The sequence below is a fragment of the Abramis brama genome, assembly GCF_963993115.1.
Source record: "Abramis brama genome assembly, chromosome: 18".
NCBI classification, from domain to species: Eukaryota; Metazoa; Chordata; class Actinopteri; order Cypriniformes; family Leuciscidae; genus Abramis; species Abramis brama.
Window position 1 is genome coordinate 25,287,417 of NC_139980.1, and position 20,526 is coordinate 25,307,942.

The 20,526-nt window shown below is 40.2% G+C and overlaps 1 protein-coding gene across 1 annotated transcript; it reads right to left on the reverse strand.

Annotated features, from left to right (window-relative positions):
- Window positions 1-59: 59 nt before the first annotated feature.
- On the reverse strand, window positions 60-16,226 carry LOC311068340 (adhesion G protein-coupled receptor F5-like; the record flags this gene model as incomplete). The annotated part of the gene is made up of 6 exons (XM_084090723.1): window positions 60-146; window positions 1,204-1,263; window positions 1,969-2,010; window positions 2,185-3,528; window positions 3,911-3,964; window positions 15,807-16,226. The coding sequence occupies 6 exons, from the start codon at window positions 16,224-16,226 to the stop codon at window positions 60-62; spliced, it is 2,007 nt and encodes a 668-aa protein (XP_083946849.1).
- Window positions 16,227-20,526: the final 4,300 nt, after the last annotated feature.

Genomic DNA, 20,526 nt, shown 5'->3' on the forward strand with positions numbered 1-20,526 from the left:
TTACTCAAAGATGACTCTAAAAGTAAGTAATGTTTTCCTGACAAAGACACAGTAATGTGTCAGGGCTTTCCAACAGGAAAGCACTGAAACATCACTATGGGGGATGATCCTGGTAAAGAGTCCCAAAGATTGCTCTTTTCCCTCGCCTTAAATACCAGAACAACAGGGGTTATACAAATGTTGTTTAGAGTTGTTTGGGCCAATCCATGTACCCCAGGGAGGTAGCACCTGGTTTCTTGAGATATCGTAAAGAGATATCAGCCAGAGAGGAGAAACAAGATTCTCCTAAGTTCTCAACCTTTCTCATTAAACCAATGACTGCAATGAAATTAGGACCATTTTACCAATCGCACTGTGACCCTTAAAATGACACCAAACATGAAAAGGAAAAACAACATATTCACAAGATACACCATATTTGTTAAATAGACATTCTTAATGAACTTTCAGTGCCTTGAGGAAGGAGAGGGGGGATGAGTTGAAGTCAAACAAGGGGACAAGGAGATAAGTTTGGGCAGGACAAGGTTCTGTGCTCTGTCTTTGCTATCTGCTGTCCAGGGTGCATTTTATGGCTTTATTGCAGGGTGCGTTTTGTTTTAGCAGGAAAATCAGTTCTTACAGTGCAATGCCTCTGTCCCAAAACCTCATCCATGAGGACAAACCAGGGTCGAGTTTCAGCAGTGGGTTTCCAACTCACATCCTCACCTGTCCCAGGACACTTGCAAATGAACCATGGCTTGTTAACAACAATATAGGCTTGTTATTCAATATCTTAGAACATGGAAACATTTCTTCCACCAAACACAAACATACACTGCAGTGGAGGAAACACTTTTAGAGTGTGTTTTAATTCTTGATAATGGCATGTGAGCCATTGAAGCTGTCTGTAACTGCTGAGGAAAGGTTGGCTTCGGACACGTTGTATACATCTGCAAATAGTTAGATGTATATTACTCACATAACTATTGTCTTTACATTAATTTATTTAGCAGTAACATTTATCAAAGTGATAATAATAACAAGATATATGCCATCTACTCACTCCTCCGTCGCATCCTTTGAAATAAATTGAGTCCAGATGTGGATGATGATCCTGCACTGGTGCTCTGTGAGTCAAATAATGTAAATATATTTTAACAATGATTAGAGTTTGAACATTAGTTAGAGTCCTATAAGTGTGTGATGCTATAGAATGGCATTTACCTTGGTATAGTTGAAACTGAGTTTCTGTAGTGATAGCTTTCCTGCTAGTGACTCACGAACCTGCAACAAAAAAGATCTCTTTACATCCAGAAATCGTATCTTCATACAAAAGGATACAAAAGCACCTGATGCTATCTCTGTTAGGGTCTCAGTTACCAACTGTAATGTAAATGCCTATTAATACTGTAATTCTGTCACAGTGTCCGTATTGCTGACCATCGATTGTACGTTATAGTAGACTTTTTCCCGTATTTTCTTAATATACAGGTATATTTGTTAAATCATTTCAACTCAAATACATTTTTCATGTTCATGTATTTGGTGGCCAGTCATGTAATAAGCAAGATAATGTACTATCATTCAAATAACAATCTAAATAAAGCCTGCCAGGGTGATATGCTGCAAATTTGTAATAAATGTTTTAATATAATGCATATAGGCCTGGTTTCACAGACAGGGCTTAGATTAAGCCAGGATTAGGCCTTAGTTTAATGATGACATCTAAGTAGCTTTTATAAATGTTCCTTAGAAAAAAACATTACTGGTGTGCATCTTGAGACAAAACAATGGCACTGACATATAAGATATGTCAGTGCAAGTTGCTTTCAGTTAAAACAGTTCAAACTAACATTTTAGTCTGGGACTATCTTAAGCCTGGTCTGTGAAACCGGGGGATAATGGTAGATTAGATTAAATGCAGCATTAGAAATTTAAGTGACTGAACTTAAGCTCTTACAGTACAAAGCAAAAGAAGTAAACTCCTACCTTGCTGTCTAAAAGCGTTCCAAACACCAAAATAAATAATCCCTGTTAAATGAAGTGTTACAAATACAGGTATTAGTTACGATATGGTTCAATTTTAAATCCATTGAAAAATAAAACCATGGACATGCATTATAAATCATTATGTGCAACATTAGTAGATTGCACAAATTGGAAATGTAACCTTAATATAAAATTGATAGAGATAGAAAGTGATACCTGCAGTGAATTGAGGAGTGCAAAAACCACATGAATGCCTAATGCACTGGACACCATGGTTCCAATTCCAAATCCCCATGTTAGACCAAAGATAGGAGTCAATATGGCCACACATCGGGCAATGACCACCAGGGCATGTTTCTCATCCGGTTGAGTTGTGGCACCAACTCCTCTCCTCAACATCTTATACAGAACCACAATCAAAACCACAAGGTTTATGGCTACAATAGTGAGAGCTGGAATCACAAATGCCAGAAGGGCCTTAGATTCATTCCAATTCAGCCAGCATGCATATTGTTTCGTGATATAATTCTGTGGTCCAGCTGTCGACGCAACAGTAATGACCGCTATGAGCAAAGGCGCACCATAACCAACTATGAAGGCAATAGCCATCATTTTGGCCCTTGACATTTGGGACAAGACCATGACTGTACGATAAAAGAGGAGCAGCGCTGAAATCAACATCCAGAAGAAAAGAGCCAGGTAAAAAAAGTGCATGAAGAAAACCGCTGGACTGCAGCGATCCACTGATGTTGGTTGCTTTTGTTCTGTGACTGCGGCTCCAATGATAAAACAGATGTTTGCGATCAGCAGGGACACGGCAATGTTGACTATGGAGACATGTCGTATGTAGGATGTGTCATTTCTTGTCATTGACTTCCATACGATAGTCTCAATAATGAGGCACAAAATCAAGCTGGCCATTGAAATAGCTACACCAATGTAAGTTATAAAGGCTAAGGCTTTGTGATCCAGGGAAAACGGTGACATCAGGATTGAAAAAGAGGTTGTGTGGTTGCATTCACATGTAATCTTACCAGTTTCGTTCCCTGAGGGTTTTTCTTTACATCCAGTGGAATCCCATGCGTCAAGACTGAAGTTCCAAAAGACACACTGAGGATTTCTCAAAGACTGATCAGTAATATCAAATGCAAAAGAAATGTTGTTAAGCGTTTCATTAACCTTAACAACAACCACGTCTCCATTGATGCGCACATCTGAATTCCTACTGTCATTATTAGTATCACGAGTAGGTAGGACATTGTCAAGAGTTGAGAAGATTATGATGGTTATGGTAGTCACATTAGGAACCTGTGGTATGAAAATCTCTGTAGTTGAGTTTGGCAGTGTTGATGCCATACTGAATGAGTTTTTAATTGTAGTTCTGTTCAGCTGAATAGATGTTTCATTAATAACAAACTCATCTTTGAGACGGTCACTTATCTTCTCAATAGCGTCCAGAAGTTGAATGCTGGTGTTGTTTGTGGTGTTTCCTTTGTTCAGTTTGTTCCATGTATCACTGACATTACCTGATACAATGATGTTCACTGTTTTTAGGTAATTCTGGAAATTAAATATAAAAATATGTTTAATATGATGAAGTTTAATAAAATATTGAAATATTTCATATCAAAAGATATTTGGATAATATAAGAAGACAACATAAGATATTATTTTATGAGAGAATGTCTATTGCACAACACAATTACTGTATGTGCACTGAATCAAAACAAGTTTATGTGAACTAGACATCTTCAATAATTGAATGATTCAATAATACAAGAATAAAATGTCTATACATTAAATTTTCTTAAATGTGCATACATACCACCATCACTGGATTATTGATGACAGCAGTTTGTGACAAATTAGCAATTTTAAAAAGTATAAAAACCATTGATTGAACAGTAGCAGGAGACTGTGTTATAATAACATTATTCTGTACTGAGGCTCTACTGAGGTTAGCCATAAACTCTGGAATCCCCTCCACAGTCAAGACCTACATTGCGAAGTACAAAAATATAAATATTAGAAACATTTAATTTGGCAAGATGAATAGAGATAGAGATACATGATCTATAAATTACCTCAACATCCTTTTGAAGGCTGGCTATAACGTCAAGTACACAGTTGTCTTGTACTGGTGTCCAATCAGGGGAATCACATCTGTAAGTTATGTTGCCTGTAAAGCCACTTCTACAGATTCCTGTCTTTTCTTCACTTTTTTTTCCAAGTCCAAGTTCTGTATTTTCACAGTCATACTCTGGAGAAGTATTTGATTGAAAGTCAGAAGGAAACTGATTCAATTGAAAAGGTGTTCGCACACTATGCAGAAGCGTCAGAAATAACTAGGGTCAAATATACAGTAACTAAATAATGGGATCAAAGCAGTCAACAGCACAACATAAAATGTGATGTGATCCAAAGAAAAGTCTGCCAGATCGTTAAAATCATCCAATGCAATTCCATAACAGTGAAAAACAACTTGATGCTGAAAACAATAAGAAACTTAAGGCTCACGTTCTGTGCTTGTCTTTACTGCGATGCTGCTCCTGCTGTAACTGTATTGAAGTAGTTGTGACAGACCCTTGAGACGGCATGTAAAGGTTTCCTCCTTACAATTTCCACTTTGAGTAGCATAGTCTACTGTGATGTCAGATCCTGATAAAATTCTCAAGTCTAAAATATAGCTTGACTAAGTGATCCAACTCTGCCATGTCCTCTATCAGTAGGCTATGCAATGAACACTGATCAAATGCGTTATTCTCTACATTTCATTTCAACTTTTTTTCTTGAAACACAACGACTTTATTCTCTAAATTTAATGAGTTTATTCTCACGATTACTTCGACTTTTTTTCTCGAAATTTAAAGAGTTTTTTCTCGAAACACAACGACTTTATTCTCGATATTTAATGAGTTTATTCTCACGATTACTTCGACTTTTTTTCTTGAAATTTAACGAGTTTAATCTCGCATTATAATGACTTTAATCTCGAGATGGTTTTATTTTCTTATTATTGCTTGGCCCTAATCCTCTTCCGTAGTTTAGTCCTGTCTAGTTGTCTGTCGTCGTCCGTATTATGTGTTCGTTTTTCTGTGCCTGGTCTACGGTGGTCCAGGCAGCCCAGTAGTGCACAACACAACGAAATTTAAAAAGCAAACATAAGTTAAAAGCACATCGAAATAAAGCCACAAAACAACGGAAAATGTACTACACAACGAAATAAAGCCGCAACACAACGGAAATGCTCCCGAGTCCAGACCTCAAGAGGTCTTTTAGAGCATGGTAAAGTTAGTTTTCCTTACCATTATTCTATAGAGTCGGCAATCTTATCAATACCAGGATTAGTTTTAACAGTATGTAACCATTGTATATCGACATAAAATGTTACTTCAAAATCACCTGAATCATCACATGAATTATAGCTGCGTATTTATACTCGAGAATGTTTTGACGCTCTAACACAGCGCATGATCCCTAAGGGAACGTCTAGCAATACCACCAAGTGGTTAAAACTTATAATTTATTACATGGGCGTTGGAATAAAAAAAAATATGTGTGAGTCATCCTCCAGAATTTTTTTACTGGAGTAGATTAGGGGTGTTCCCGAAAGCCAAATACCTTATTTAAAATCTTTATGCAATGAGTGAAGTGAATGAGTGAGAGTACAAATGAAATGAGCGCGAATCCGTGCATCTCTCAGAAATTAGAGCTTGGCAAGAGTAATGTAAACTGTTATTCAAGTTTTAACAGTTAACTAAATCACTGTCAATCAGTGACTTAAATCAATAGGCTACTACATCATATACATGGTCTACGATATGATTTTGTATATTATTGTATGTATATTTAAATGATTTAAGCCTTGTACAATATGATACTCGAATGAATGGAATAAGCACAGCAAGATCACAAATCAATTGCCGTCTCTGCGCGTCTCCGTCTCTCAGCAACCAAACCAGCTCTAATAGCCTATAATCAACTAACATTCATAACATTCATATACATTAATAAACTATCCCGCCTTCTAAGTAAAAGAGCCAATCACTGATTGGTCGATCTGTTAGAAGCTCCGGTTCCCATAGGAACCTGAGAATTGCGCTTAGGACAGCACATGCGCATTGACTCGTCTAGCCTGAAAAGTAAGTGTTTTGTGGAAATCAATGGTGTAGCTAAAATGCAGAATGGAGTTTAATTTATTAGGGCATTCCTCAAGTGGAATGGATTTGACTCACGGCGCTCTGGAAAGTGAACAGACATATGCCTGAATTAGAGACGGTAAAAGTGAGTGAGTCCAATATCATTGGTCTTAAAAAGTGGGTGGCTCTTGTCCCACCCATATACAATGGTTCCGACGCCCATGATTTATTATAACATAATTTATTAATTAAAAATAAAAACCATTTGGTGAATTGCAGAATTAGGTGAATTACAGTAGGCCTAATGTTTTTATAAAAATCTAATTGTGTACTGTGCATACAGTGAGCTATTGACACAATTTCACCTGTTGTAAGTCAGTCAGGTTAATAGGAACTACAACCTTTGAAACATGATAAAAAAAAAAAAAACTTGGTAACGTATTATATTTTATTATATCTACTACCAATACAATCAAGCTTTGGATTTTGAACATGTCTGTTTTTTTAATGTTAAAAGTCATTTTAATTCATACAAATGATACGTTTTTAATACACAGTTTAAATATCACAAATATCAAATTTTATTTTCATTTGCGTCCTATGCTGGCTAATTACGACGTTTAACCTGTTATCATAACACTGAACAACTAAACAGTGTGTTTCCTAATAGAACTCTATCGGGGGTACAGTTGATACCATAGACTGTAAAAAATATGGACAAAGCGTCTGTGACGTCACCCATGGACTTTCTGAAGAACGGTTTTGAGGCCATTTATGCCGTACCGATGGGCGGCGCCATCTTGGAAAATCTTGGGAAATCCTAACCCCGCCCACCTTCTGGCCAGTCCATATATGGGTAAAAGGGCGGGCTTCGTGTGAGACTGGAACAACGTCATTTTCGCGCGAAGAAAGCAACATAAACAACAATGGATGACATACAGCAGATCTTGTTCTTGCTTCTCGGCGTGTTTGTCACAAGAAGCCAAGTGCCGACATTAGGCGTTTCTCGATAGCAAGTACGCAAAGTTCGGACTTAATTGCCAAGTCTGACTCAGGAGAATGACTCCCGAGGACGCGAGTCCGGTTATTCTGCAAATGGAACAGCGCGCGTCACTCAGCTCGCTCTGCTACTCCGGTTATCTCTGTATGTATATTTTAGGCAACAATAAAACGAAATATGTTATAAAACACCACACTGCCTCTTTTCATTTTCATTTAAAGAAATCTTGAACATTATAGCCACACAAATGTGGTTCAGGCAACGCATATTGATTATATTCACTGCATGTAACATTAGCCTATTTATAACAAAACGAAATATAAAACACAACCTGATGAGCCTCTTTTCGTTTAAATATAATATAAAAATATTAAACATTTTAATATGGTCCAGGCAATATGTGCATTTGTACTAAACAACAGATGTTGCAGTAAACAACATTACAGATCATCTTCGTTGTATTAAAATTTAAAATGACAAAACTCAACCCAGTCTCTTTTTGTTAAATTTCAGTTTGATCAATATTAGCCATTATAAAAGTATAAGTAAAAGGTACAAGAAGCTATACAAATAAAGCAAACAATTCAGTCAAACATACAAAGTCAGCGCTCTAGTCTAACCATACAATGGTAAAGTTAAATAGCTTATAAAGTTATGAAACTTCACTTAGCCCTCAGCCAAAACGATTGGCCAGGGAACAAATTATAGATTCACGAGACCAAAAATCGCCCGTTAGATATACACAAGACGAATTATATCTCATGTTTAACCACTACAGAGACGTCAGAGTCAGCGGCAAACGTCAGAACGACTAGCCGAGGAAAGGCTGTTCCAGGCGGGGTACATGAGCGCCGAGCGCCCGGTGATCGCTTTGATCTCACAACCTGGATAAAATGTTCATAAATCTTTATAAATAAACCGCAGATTTGAGCTTTAAACAACTACATTCTCGCCTGAAACACTCTTAAAACTACATTTCATGATACAAAAACAGTAGTATTATATTTCAACTGTATATTAAAAAAATGGCGCTTCTTATGTTGTCATTCTCCTTGGCGCAGCCTATGCTCGTTATCAGCTGTCAATCAAGCTGTCAATCAAAGTTAACCACGCACTTATTTGTCATACATTTTATATCTAAATACGATCTAAACTAACGAGTTAGAAAAAAATTCACCCCCCTCATAGTTGTCAGGCACTCGGAACCTATCTACCTATACCTTTATGCTGTGAAAACGGACATTTTAACATGGGGTCTACGGACATTTTAACATGGGGTCGATGTATTGCAGTTTTTCGCACTTCCGGGTAGGCTTCATTTTTCAGATTAGAATGTTGCCGCTTGGTTGATACAGGTGTCTCAACTATCCCCCGCTAGCCACCTCGCACATTTCTCAAGATTTTGCAATTACCTTGCATGACACAATATCATGAAATATGACAGTTTTTTACCTTGCATGACACAATATCATGAAATATGCCAGTTTTTAGGGCACAGTATAACGTTTGTGGTGATACCAGTTACGTTTAACAGTCATATAGGGATAATAAGCTATTCATTGTGGAGAGTGCATGGTGAAGTGAACGTCCTACTTTAGAAAAAAAAACTTTTCCCGATATCTTCGGATCGGAGATGTGTCCATTGTCCAAATTTCCCGCGATCAAAGAGGACACTAATACGCATGTGCACAGCAAAAATCACAACTTGTGCTTGCAGCGAACGCAAGTTATTTAAGGTGTCTCAACTGTACCTATGTCTCAACTGTACACAGTCTACCCTACTCGAGACAAGTGCTGTATCGTGAATAAGTAACGGCTGAAGGGGTTGCAGGCACTCCGCTACTCCGCTTCGCGTCGTGCCTAACAACGCCCTTCAGCCATTACTTATTCACGATACAGCACAGCCTCTCATACCTTATTGCTTACATATATACACTCACCTAAAGGATTATTAGGAACACCTGTTCAATTTCTCATTAATGCAATTATCTAATCAACCAATCACATGGCAGTTGCTTCAATGCATTTAGGGGTGTGGTCCTGGTCAAGACAATCTCCTGAACTCCAAACTGAATGTCAGAATGGGAAAGAAAGGTGATTTAAGCAATTTTGAGCGTGGCATGGTTGTTGGTGCCAGACGGGCCGGTCTGAGTATTTCACAATCTGCTCAGTTACTGGGATTTTCACACACAACCATTTCTAGGGTTTACAAAGAATGGTGTGAAAAGGGAAAAACATCCAGTATGCGGCAGTCCTGTGGGCGAAAATGCCTTGTTGATGCTAGAGGTCAGAGGAGAATGGGCCGACTGATTCAAGCTGATAGAAGAGCAACTTTGACTGAAATAACCACTCGTTACAACTGAGGTATGCAGCAAAGCATTTGTGAAGCCACAACACGCACAACCTTGAGGGGGATGGGCTACAACAGCATAAGACCCCACCGGGTACCACTCATCTCCACTACAAATAGGAAAAAGAGGCTACAATTTGCACGAGCTCACCAAAATTGGACAGTTGAAGACTGGAAAAATGTTGCCTGGTCTGATGAGTCTCGATTTCTGTTGAGACATTCAGATGGTAAGAGTCCGAATTTGGCGTAAACAGAATGAGAACATGGATCCATCATGCCTTGTTACCACTGTGCAGGCTGGTGGTGGTGGTGTAATGGTGTGGGGGATGTTTTCTTGGCACACTTTAGGCCCCTTAGTGCCAATTGGGCATCGTTTAAATGCCACGGCCTACCTGAGCATTGTTTCTGACCATGTCCATCCCTTTATGACCACCATGTACCCATCCTCTGATGGCTACTTCCAGCAGGATAATGCACCATGTCACAAAGCTCGAATCATTTCAAATTGGTTTCTTGAACATGACAATGAGTTCACTGTACTAAAATGGCCCCCACAGTCACCAGATCTCAACCCAATAGAGCATCTTTGAGATGTGGTGGAACGGGAGCATCGTGCCCTAGATGTGCATCCCACAAATCTCCATCAACTGCAAGATGCTATCCTATCAATATGGGCCAACATTTCTAAAGGATGCTTTCAGCACCTTGTTGAATCAATGCCACGTAGAATTAAGGCAGTTCTGAAGGCGAAAGGGGGTCAAACACAGTATTAGTATGGTGTTCCTAATAATCCTTTAGGTGAGTGTATATATATATTCTGACAAAAATGGTGTCTTCATTTTACAGTACACAAAATTAAAGCAGAAATGCCAGATAACAGTCATCTTATATTTGCATAAAAAATTACAGCACTAATAATACTGTGATTAGTACTGTAAAAGAAATCACAGTAAGTATATAGTTATCATGATGAAATTTACATTAAGCTTACTGTGGAATAGACTACAGCTACTTTCTTTCTATTTTCTACTGTACATTTCACAGTGTTCTTTTTACAGTGAAGCTGCTTTCAAAGTTCAACATGTTCTTTTTCATAAATAATTTAATTAAATATGAAACATGGAATACTCACTGCTGTCTCAATTTGTCCAGATATATCTTTGTAGTTCTTGCTATTAGGGTCAGTAAGACTGGTGTCAAAAGTCTGAACTATTTTTATTGACATTCCAATAACTGTAAAACAAATGTACATTTATGTGCATTGGATCAAGTATCAAACAATACAATATACAATTCAAGATAAACAATGTTGCCCCCAATGTTATTTTCTGTTATTGTTATTTGCTTGTGCTCCTGCTAATACAAAATATCTTGATTCAGAGATATATTTTTGTGCAGTAAGGTAATCATTACATCATTAAAGTAATACATTGGACGTCACTCCATAAAATTTAGTCTGGAGTCACATGGATTACTTTAATGATGTCTTTACCACCTTTGTGGGGCTTGAAAGTGGTAGTTGCGTATAGGCTGTCAATGGTGGGACAGAAAGGTCTCAGATTACATCAAAAAGATCTTCATTTGTGTTCCGAAGATGAGCAAAACTTTTACGGATTTGGAACGACATGAGGGTGAGTAATTAATGACAGAATTTAAATGTTTGGGTGAACTTTAAGTGTCCACTGAATGAACAGGTTTTAGTAACAGTTCTCAGTACTAATACAAATCTTCACCATCATCACAATTGTTGTGCTTTATTACACATTTTGTTTTACTGGGCATACCTGTTGTTGTTGCTGCTGTTGGTGCTTTTGTTGTTGGTGATGCTGGTTGTGTTGTTGTTGGAACTGAAGAAAACAGACATGACTTGAAATGACTTGAAAATTCAGCCTCTATCCTCTTGTGAGTCACGCACACCGATTGGACTTTGTTTTCAGTTTGCACTGTTTCCCTTAGTTCATTGTCATGGTTATTAGGTGACTAGTCATTTAGTTCAGCTGTGTTCACCCATTATCATTAGTATTTAAGTTCTCTCTGGCTGCGTTTACACTTGGCATCAACATGCGACCTGTATCCGGATGTTGTCCACATACGCCTTGAAAAGACAAGTGTAAACGCGCTTCTGATCAGAATGTTATCCGATCAGCGTGTCCAGGTTCGGAGGTAGTCGAGGACATAGACATAATAAATACATAGACGCCCTATTGGCCGCTGGATCGTACGCCAACGGCGTCGCCACATTGCGGAGGGCAACTTTCCCATAACTCGCCTGATGGGAATTGAGAAAAATGCCTGTTTCGTGTGCTGCTTGGGGATGTACAAATCGCCGCACAATTGAAAACAGGTCTCAGGGAATTACCTTTCCAAGCAAGACTGAACATTTGTTTCTGGTTGTATTTGGTCATTATATAATTAGTAATGGTAACAGCTGGCCACCGGAGTCACTTAGCTGTGAAAGTTGAGCCATGAGTTGGCATGATTTATATTATAGTTTTAGCTTAAATATTATATTTTATATAATAAAGTAAATTTCCTGAAAACTAAATATTAATCTATATTTTCTTAAAACCGACTTTTATGACAAGTACTTGTTTCGGGTAGGTACTAGTATCTATTTCATTTACTATTTTTATTATTGTCTATATTATTCTGCAATTGATATTACATTGTATTTGCTATTATTATATTTATGATATTATATTATATTTGCTATAAAAATACAGAAAGCAGCCTTCCGGTGTGATTTGTGTTTGCCGATTTGTTTCATTTTCTCAATGGCGGTCAATTCTAAGCACAAGATAAGCTAAAATAGGGTTAAAGACAGAAAATGCTTTTTCCACAATAAGAAAACTTTATTTAATTTAATGTGAAAATTTAATTATATCTCAGTATGGGGGTCTTCACAATTCTTATCTAAGAATAAAAAGCCAAATACATGACAAGTCTGAGCTTTGACAATTCCTTATTAAAAAAAAATGTATAAGTCTAACTATCGAGATTTTAAAGATGGAACTTTTTGTACACTCTTTGTCACTTTTTGTTTGGATCTCAGTGTAAAGGCAGTGGTTCTAAACCTTTTTTTGGGCCAGCGCCCCCTATCCATTATCCAGGTCCCTTGCCGCATTTAGGAGAGTATTGCAAGAAGCTGCTTACATTAACCTTACTTTCGAAAAAAAAAAAAAAGGCCTAAAATACCTTAGTATCAGCTTGTTTTCATCAATGGTATAATTAATACAATTACAATTAAGTCATGTTTAAATTGGGTTCATAATCAGTAAAAAAAATCTTCTAACAAGAACACATATGACCAATTAAATTATTATTGTATTAATTATTTTTTACTATCTTGAAACTATCCAAGCAGCGTTTCGCACTCAGATGTGACGGCGGAATTAATAAATTAAATGTGATTACAGAATATATTTAAATTATCCATCAAATTGTCATTTTCTCCTTACAGTCTTGCGAGTTAACAATAATGCCTGACCAGTAAATTACTTGGTGAACAAAGAAAACATTTTGGCATTAGGCATTGGCATTAGTTAATGCCTAAAAATGTAGAATTTAGTTTAATTCATTTTAAAATTCATCGCCGGCGTGAATGGGAACATGATTTATTGAAAATATTTGAAAATGTATAAGTGGTTCTTAAGTCAATACTTTTTTAATGGCTTGTCAACTTTCCATTCCTCTGCTGCGTGATTCTAGTCAGCGCTGGATTCTAGCCACCACCAGATTGTTGTCAGCGCGAAACACATTTTTGAGCATGTGAATGCTGATTCTAGTCAGCGCTGGATTAGAATGTTGTAGGCAATTATTTTGCAAGTAATTACATGTTAAATCTTGTCTTGCCTGGATCTTTTGGTGTAAACCCATGAACACCTGAACGCACCCCTTTCAAAAATCTTGCTTCCAAGGCCCCCCGTTGTTCTCTGAACGCCCCCGTTGAGAACCACTAAACTAAGGCCTACTCCTGGCTTAATCTAAGCCCTGTCTGCGAAACCAGGCCTTAATGTTATACACACAAAAAAATCGCATTATTCATTTTACCTTATTATCTACGGTAATAATACACACAAATCTGAATATAGAATGTACCTCTACATGTGTTATTGATGCTGTTGATTCCTGTTTGATTTGTGCAGGTGGCATTTGGACCACATACAGATGAATTGAAAAGACATGCATTTATATCTGGAAAGGGAAAATCTCCATATTTAAAATAATTTTCCAATTAGAAAATAAACTTTTTTTTAATAACGTGAAAAACATGATAATGCAAATAAATGAATCACACCTATGCATGGGTTACTGCTACTGATAGTTTCATTCATCCGTGTAGAATTATATCCTTTCAGACAAGAGCATGAATAGTTTCCGCTGTAATTGTAACAGTTGGCATTCGGCCCACACACCGATGATGAGTTGATACATTTATTGATACCTGAAATAAAACAAATGATAGAAACATGGCAGCTGACAAGATTAAAATGTCCAGTCTGATATCATCCATCAAGCAAGCCAGCTTTGAATCATGTAGAACAAATAGAAACTTGTTCAGAAATTCAGCTGCCAATTATATCAAAAAGAAAAAAAATCTAGGTTATTATTGAAGATCAGAGTATACATATATGATAGAAAAAATATGTTTTTGCACAACTTGCAAAATTCAGAAGTTCTAATTTTGTTGATTGCTACTGTTTTGGATACATTCACTTCCACTACCATAATGCATTTCAGTGGATCTGTCACGACTCCTGTGTCTGTGTTCCTAGATTTTATTTTAAATTAATTTAGTCCCTGGTTATTTGTGTAGTGTTAACCCTCAGTCATTGTCCATTCATTGTCTTGTGTTTAAGTTTCATGCTGGTATTTATCTCTGTTTGGAAACTAGTTTTTATTAAATGTGTTTTCATCATTCCTCTGCATGAAGCATATTTATTGGGGATTATCAAGTCAAGCCAGAGCGTGTAACTGACTTTAAATATTTTTGTGCAATAATTAGATTTAAATTCACAGTTGCTCTTGCAGCTGTTGACACTGTTGAATAAAAAATATTACTATAACAAAAACACAAATACAATTTATTTTTTCTTGCATGAAACCAATCAATTGAAAAGCAAAGGGTTTATAGACCTATAATGTGTTTTTGTAAAAAATAAACATGCAAAGCTATAAGTTAATTTTATATGTTTTTATGACTTGAATCAATTTATTTCTAGAAGCAAAAAATGTCAAATAAACTGATATGATTTGGTATCAAAATATGGTCACTGACTTAATATCTGTATAAAGGGCTTAAGTCTGCATTGAATGAACAGATTTCAGCAACAGTTCTCAATACTAATACGAATCTTCACAATCAACACATACAGTCCTTGTGCTTTATTACAGATTTTGTTTTACTGAACACACCTGTTGTTGCCCTGGTCCTTGTTGATTGTTCTTGTTGAAGGCACATTTATAAAAGCTACATAAATGTGCTCTTTTAACTAAGGCAGTGGTTCTCAACCTTTTTTGGGCCAGCGCCCCCTATCCATTATCCACTCCGGAGGGGGCTACTCTCAGAAGTCTGACGCCATGAACATCAGGACCTCTTCTTTGCCAAAGACTTCTTTGCCAGTAGAACGGTCCTCAGATTGGTCTGCTGCTTAGAAGACTTCGGTTGAGAGTGTCGTCCCGCACCCCACAGTTTTTGGGGTGATGCGCGAGAGGCGACATTCTCCTTCTGTTGCGCTCTGTATGAGGAGCTTGACGGCTGGGGCTGCTCACGCCCATCAGCCCCAGAGGCCTGTTGACTGCAAGGGAGATACCGTTTGAAAGTTTCTGCTTGCTTTTTCGCCTCCTGAAATCTGTTGAACTATGTCAGGCCCCGCCCCCACGCCAGTCTCAAGGTACCTCAGCAGGTCAGCCTGGTAAGCTTGTAAAATAGCCATGGTGTGAAGGCATGCGCCGGCCTGACCTGCTGCCGTATATGCTTTACCCACTAACATTGATGAAGTCTTTAAAAGCTTAGTGGACAGCATTGGGGACTTCAAGGACGATGCCGATGCTGGAGAAAGATAGGAAGTAAGTGGTTGTTCTACTTTCGGCATCGTCCTATAGCCATATTCATTTAGCCCTTTAATATACGTGAACCTGAGGGCTAAAAACGCTAGATGAATATGGCTTATTCCATGTTTTTGATAACTCTTTATGTAAATCAAGAAAGAATGGAAGTTCCCTAGGTGGAGGTATTGTGCTGGATGTGAGAAAGCGCTCATCTAAAAGGCTTTTGGGACGAGCGCCTTGTTTCTCGGCTGGCCATTCAATATTCAACTTAGACACAGTTGATATGCAAAGTTAATACCTCCACCAGCTCCTCATGCGCTGGGGAAGAAGCTGGCATTTCTTCTTCCCCCATTTCGATGCTCAGCACATCTAGTTCCTCGGAACTAGACAGCTGAAGCACCGTTGCCTCTTCCGTAGCAGAAGGAACCGCGGGACGGGCTTCCAACTCCGAAGAGAGAGAACTGGATCCCACGGGTAAAGGTTGAGAAAGGGCAGGGCCAGTCTCAAACCCCGCCGTGAGATCCATTTGCGATCCCCACGACAAGAGCTTCCGTGCTGCCTCGGCAGCAGCGGGGCCCGAGCCGCAGGGAACACTTACTTGAACACCTTCCTCAAAGAGTGACAAGCAAGAGCGGAGTGTGCAAAGCGGCAGCCTCTCACAATGCTCATAATCAGCCCCCTCGAAGGCTGACAGAGCATGCTCCGCTCCCAAACACATCACACAAAGTTTGTGTGTATCCCCACCCGTAAGATAACGAGGGCAGAGAGAAGCACACAACTTAATTGATTGTTTGGACGCCATTTAGATATAATATTGAGCTGTATGGTTTTGTGACAGACAACAATAAATATGACAGACAGCTTTGACATAGAGTGCTTGCTGAGGCACAGAAGCTAGCGCGGTTCTAACCGGATGTACATTTATACTTTCCCAGTCATGACGTCACCCACCCGTGACGTTCATTCTCGCCATTGGACAAGTTGGCACATGTGCTTCAGAGGCAATCACGCAGGGGCGTTCCCAAAGCGTCATTGACGCATCGCGAGTTCCCTCGAAAGGAAGCACATTGGCATTAGGCATTAGCATTAGTTAATGCCTAAAAATGTAAACGTTTTACCTTATAAATAAAATTTAGTTTAATTCATTTTTAAAATTCATCGCTGGAGTTAATGGGAACATGATTTATTGAAAATATTTGAAAATGTATAAGTGGTTCTTAAGTCAATACTTTTTAAATGGCTTGTCAACTTTCCATTCCTCTGCTGTGTGATTCTAGTCAGCGCTGAATTCTAGCCACCACCAAATTGTTGTCAGCGTGAAACACATTTTTGAGCATGTGAATGCTGATTCTTGCCAGCGCTGGATTCTAGTCAGTGCTTGAGCGCTGGTCTATGACTGGAAAAATAATTGAGTCGTTGCAAAATAAACGATACATAACTTACATGTCACACTGCAAAAACTCAAAATCTTGCTCAAAAACTCAAAAAAGTATATTTTTCTAATTTCTAGTCAAAATATCTCATCACACTTAATATAAGACAAAATCACCTAAAGACCAAGATTTAAGTGAGATAAAGGAGCTTGTTTTTAGACAGTGCATCTTGAATATCTTGTTAAACGTACAGTATTACAGTAGCGGCATTTTTCGCCGCTAGGGGTCGCTAACCTATTTACAATAACAAGTATACAAGGCGTAGATTGATGACGCAACATTTGCTAAGAATTATGGATCTTGTCGTCAACGTCAAGCTGACCGATCTAATAATGTTTATGGATGACTGAATACATCGATGTTTTTATCATGACTGTGATATGAAGCAATTCGGGATTGCTAAGAGACAGCTATCAGCTCCACACGCGACGCGAGTCCCGCGGATATAAAAGGAATAGCAGCTATGGACATTTCATTCTACCGAACTACACGCAGAATTACTACTCACAGGTCAGTTTATTAGACAAATTAAACTTGTGAGGTAACGCAGCGCTGTTTCTGTCACGGTTCATGGATTCATTGACTCGCCCTCGCTATGTGTGTGTGTGTGTATGTTGTATGAATGGGCGAATGGGCAGATGAATGGGTCATCTGACAAAGACAGGACGAGGTAACAAACAATATATAGGACAACGCTCATTCAAAACAGCTGACGCTGATCAGCTCATCAGCGGAGATAACGAGCCGTGCTGATGAGCCGATCAGCGTCAGCTGTTTTGAATGAGCGTTGTCCTATATATTGTTTGTTACCTCGTCCTGTCTTTGTCAGATGGTTGTGGAGGTTCAGGCTTGGCTCACAGTCTTCTCTCCCCCGCTCCAGTTTCTGTATTCCTGTTCTGAGACTCGCCTGCCAGTTCTGAGGATCTGATGCGGTTTCCTGTGTTCCTGTTCTGAGATTCGTCTGCCTGTTCTGAGGATCGTCTGCGGTTCGTCCGTTACTGCCTGCCCACTGAGTCCTGCATTGCCGAGCCTGTTATTCTACTGTTGCCTGATATCTCAACCTGCACTACCTCTTACTATTGTGTTAATAAACACCAGTTTCACTTGCTATTGACTTTTCCTTCGAGCCATGACAGAACCATCTGACCAGATCATGGATTCAGCGAGTGCAGCCACCTTTGAGCAGATGTATGCCGGTAATCACGCCCGCATGGACCGTCAGGATGAACAGATCGGTGCCTCGGGTCGGGCGATACAGGCTCTGGTAACGCAGGAGTCCGAGCTCACCTCTCAATTACAACGTCTGAGAGGTCCCACTGCGCCAGCACCGCCCCCGCCTGTTCCCCCGGAAAATCTCAACATCAACCGACCAGAGCCGCGCATCCCCACCCCCGAGAGATATTCTGGAGAACCGAATATGTGCCGTACTTTTCTAACCAAATGTTCGATTTACTTCTCTCTTCAGCCTGTGACGTTTTCCTCTGAGGAGAGTAAAGTGGCACTAGTGATGACGCTGTTATCTGGACGCGCGGCTCTGTGGGGAACAGCGGTGTGGAAGAATCAACACGCATGCTGCTCCTCGTTCCAAGCACTCGAGCAAGAGATGAGCCGTGTGTTCGATAGCGGTCGCCGGACGCGAGGCGGCTCGCCAACTTGCCGATCTCCGACAGAACAACAACTCGGTTTCCGACTATTCCATCCAGTTCCGGACGTTGGCCGCCGAGTGCAAATGGAACGAGGAGGCGCAGTGGGACTTGTTCCTGCATGGGTTGGCTGACCGTGTTCAAAAGGAGATCTACACGTTGGATTTACCCAAGACACTCGATGAACTGGTTGAACTGGCACTACGAGTCGATGCACGATTACAACAGAGAGCGAATCGATCGTTCCAGACTCCAGTGGGGGATTTCGCTGAGTTTCCCAGTCTCAGGGGAGTGAACACGGTTAGCCCCTCGAACGATCCTGAACCCATGCAGGTAGGTCGAGCTCGGCTCTCCCGGGAGGAGAGAGAACATCGCCGTTCGAGAGGTCTGTGTCTCTACTGTGGAGAGGCCGGCCACTTCATCTCCACCTGTCCTTTAAAAGGCCAAGTCCGGCGGTAGGACGGAGGCTACTGTCGGGCGGGATATCCATGGCCAGACCCTCGAACGCCACCCTCCTCCCGGTGAGACTCCAGTGGGCAGGCCACGCCTTCAACGGCCAGGCGCTGGTGGATTTGGGAGCGGAGGGGAATCTGATGGACTTTTCTTTGGCTCAGAAACTTCACATCCCCATCACACCTCTGGAGCACAGTATCACCATCCACTCACTTAATGGACAGGAACTTCCGGGCATCACTCACACCACTGGATCCATCACACTTATCACTTCGGGTAACCACACTGAGAGGATCTCACTCTACCTCACTCAGTCACCTCAAGCTCCCATTGTCCTGGGTCATCCGTGGTTGGTGAAACACGGACCCAGGATAGAGTGGGGTCAGAACTCCGTGTCCAGTTGGAGTAATCAATGTTATGCCTCATGTCTTTTGTCTGCTGTTCCGTCTGTTTCTTGTTCTGTGTTGCAGGAGGAACCAGTGAATCTGTCTAACGTGCCACCAGAGTATCTCGACCTGAGGGAAGTGTTCAGTAAGTCCCGGGCTGCTTCTCTTCCTCCGCATCGTCCCTATGACTGTGCTATAGATTTACTGCCAGGTACGTCTCCGCCTAAGGGCAAGTTATATTCGCTTTCTGTTCCAGAAAGGGAGGCTATGGAGAAATATATTTCTGATTCTCTAGCAACTGAATTCATCCGCCCTTCCTCTTCTCCAGCGGGGGCGGGGTTCTTTTTTGTGGGGAAGAAGGATGGCTCTCTGTGACCTTGTATTGATTACCGGGGGTTGAACAGCATCACGGTAAAGAATACTTATCCTTTGCCGTTGATGTCTTCAGCCTTCGAGAGGTTGCAGGGAGCATCAATCTTCACAAAATTGGATTTACGTAATGCATATCATTTGGTTCGCATCAGGAAGGGGTATGAATGGAAGACCGCGTTCAACACCCCCAGGGGGCACTTTGAATATTTGGTTATGCTGTTCGGGCTTTCCAACTCCCCAGCGGTCTTCCAGGCACTCGTCAATGATGTGTTGAGAGACATGGTAGACCAGTTCATATATGTTTACCTGGATGACATATTGATTTTTTCTTCGTCTCTCCAGGAGCACGTTCAACACATCAGACGAGTGCTTCAGAGGTTGCTAGAGAATGGGCTTTTTGTCAAGGCGGAGAAATGCGCTTTTCATGCACAGTCTGTTCCTTTCCTAGTGTACATCATTTCGTCTGAGGGAGTGCGAATGGATCCTGAGAAGGTTAAGGCTGTAGTGGAGTGGCCAAGCCCAGATTCCCGTAAGGCCCTACAGAGGTTTCTGGGGTTCGCCAACTTCTACCGGCGTTTTATTCGCAACTTCAGCCAACTAGCCGCACCTCTGACTGCCTTGACCTCCCCCAGAACGGCGTTCAGGTGGTCAGACACAGCTGAGGCTGTGTTTGCTAAACTGAAAGGCCGCTTCGTTTCAGCCCCCATCCTTATAGCCCCTGATCCATCACG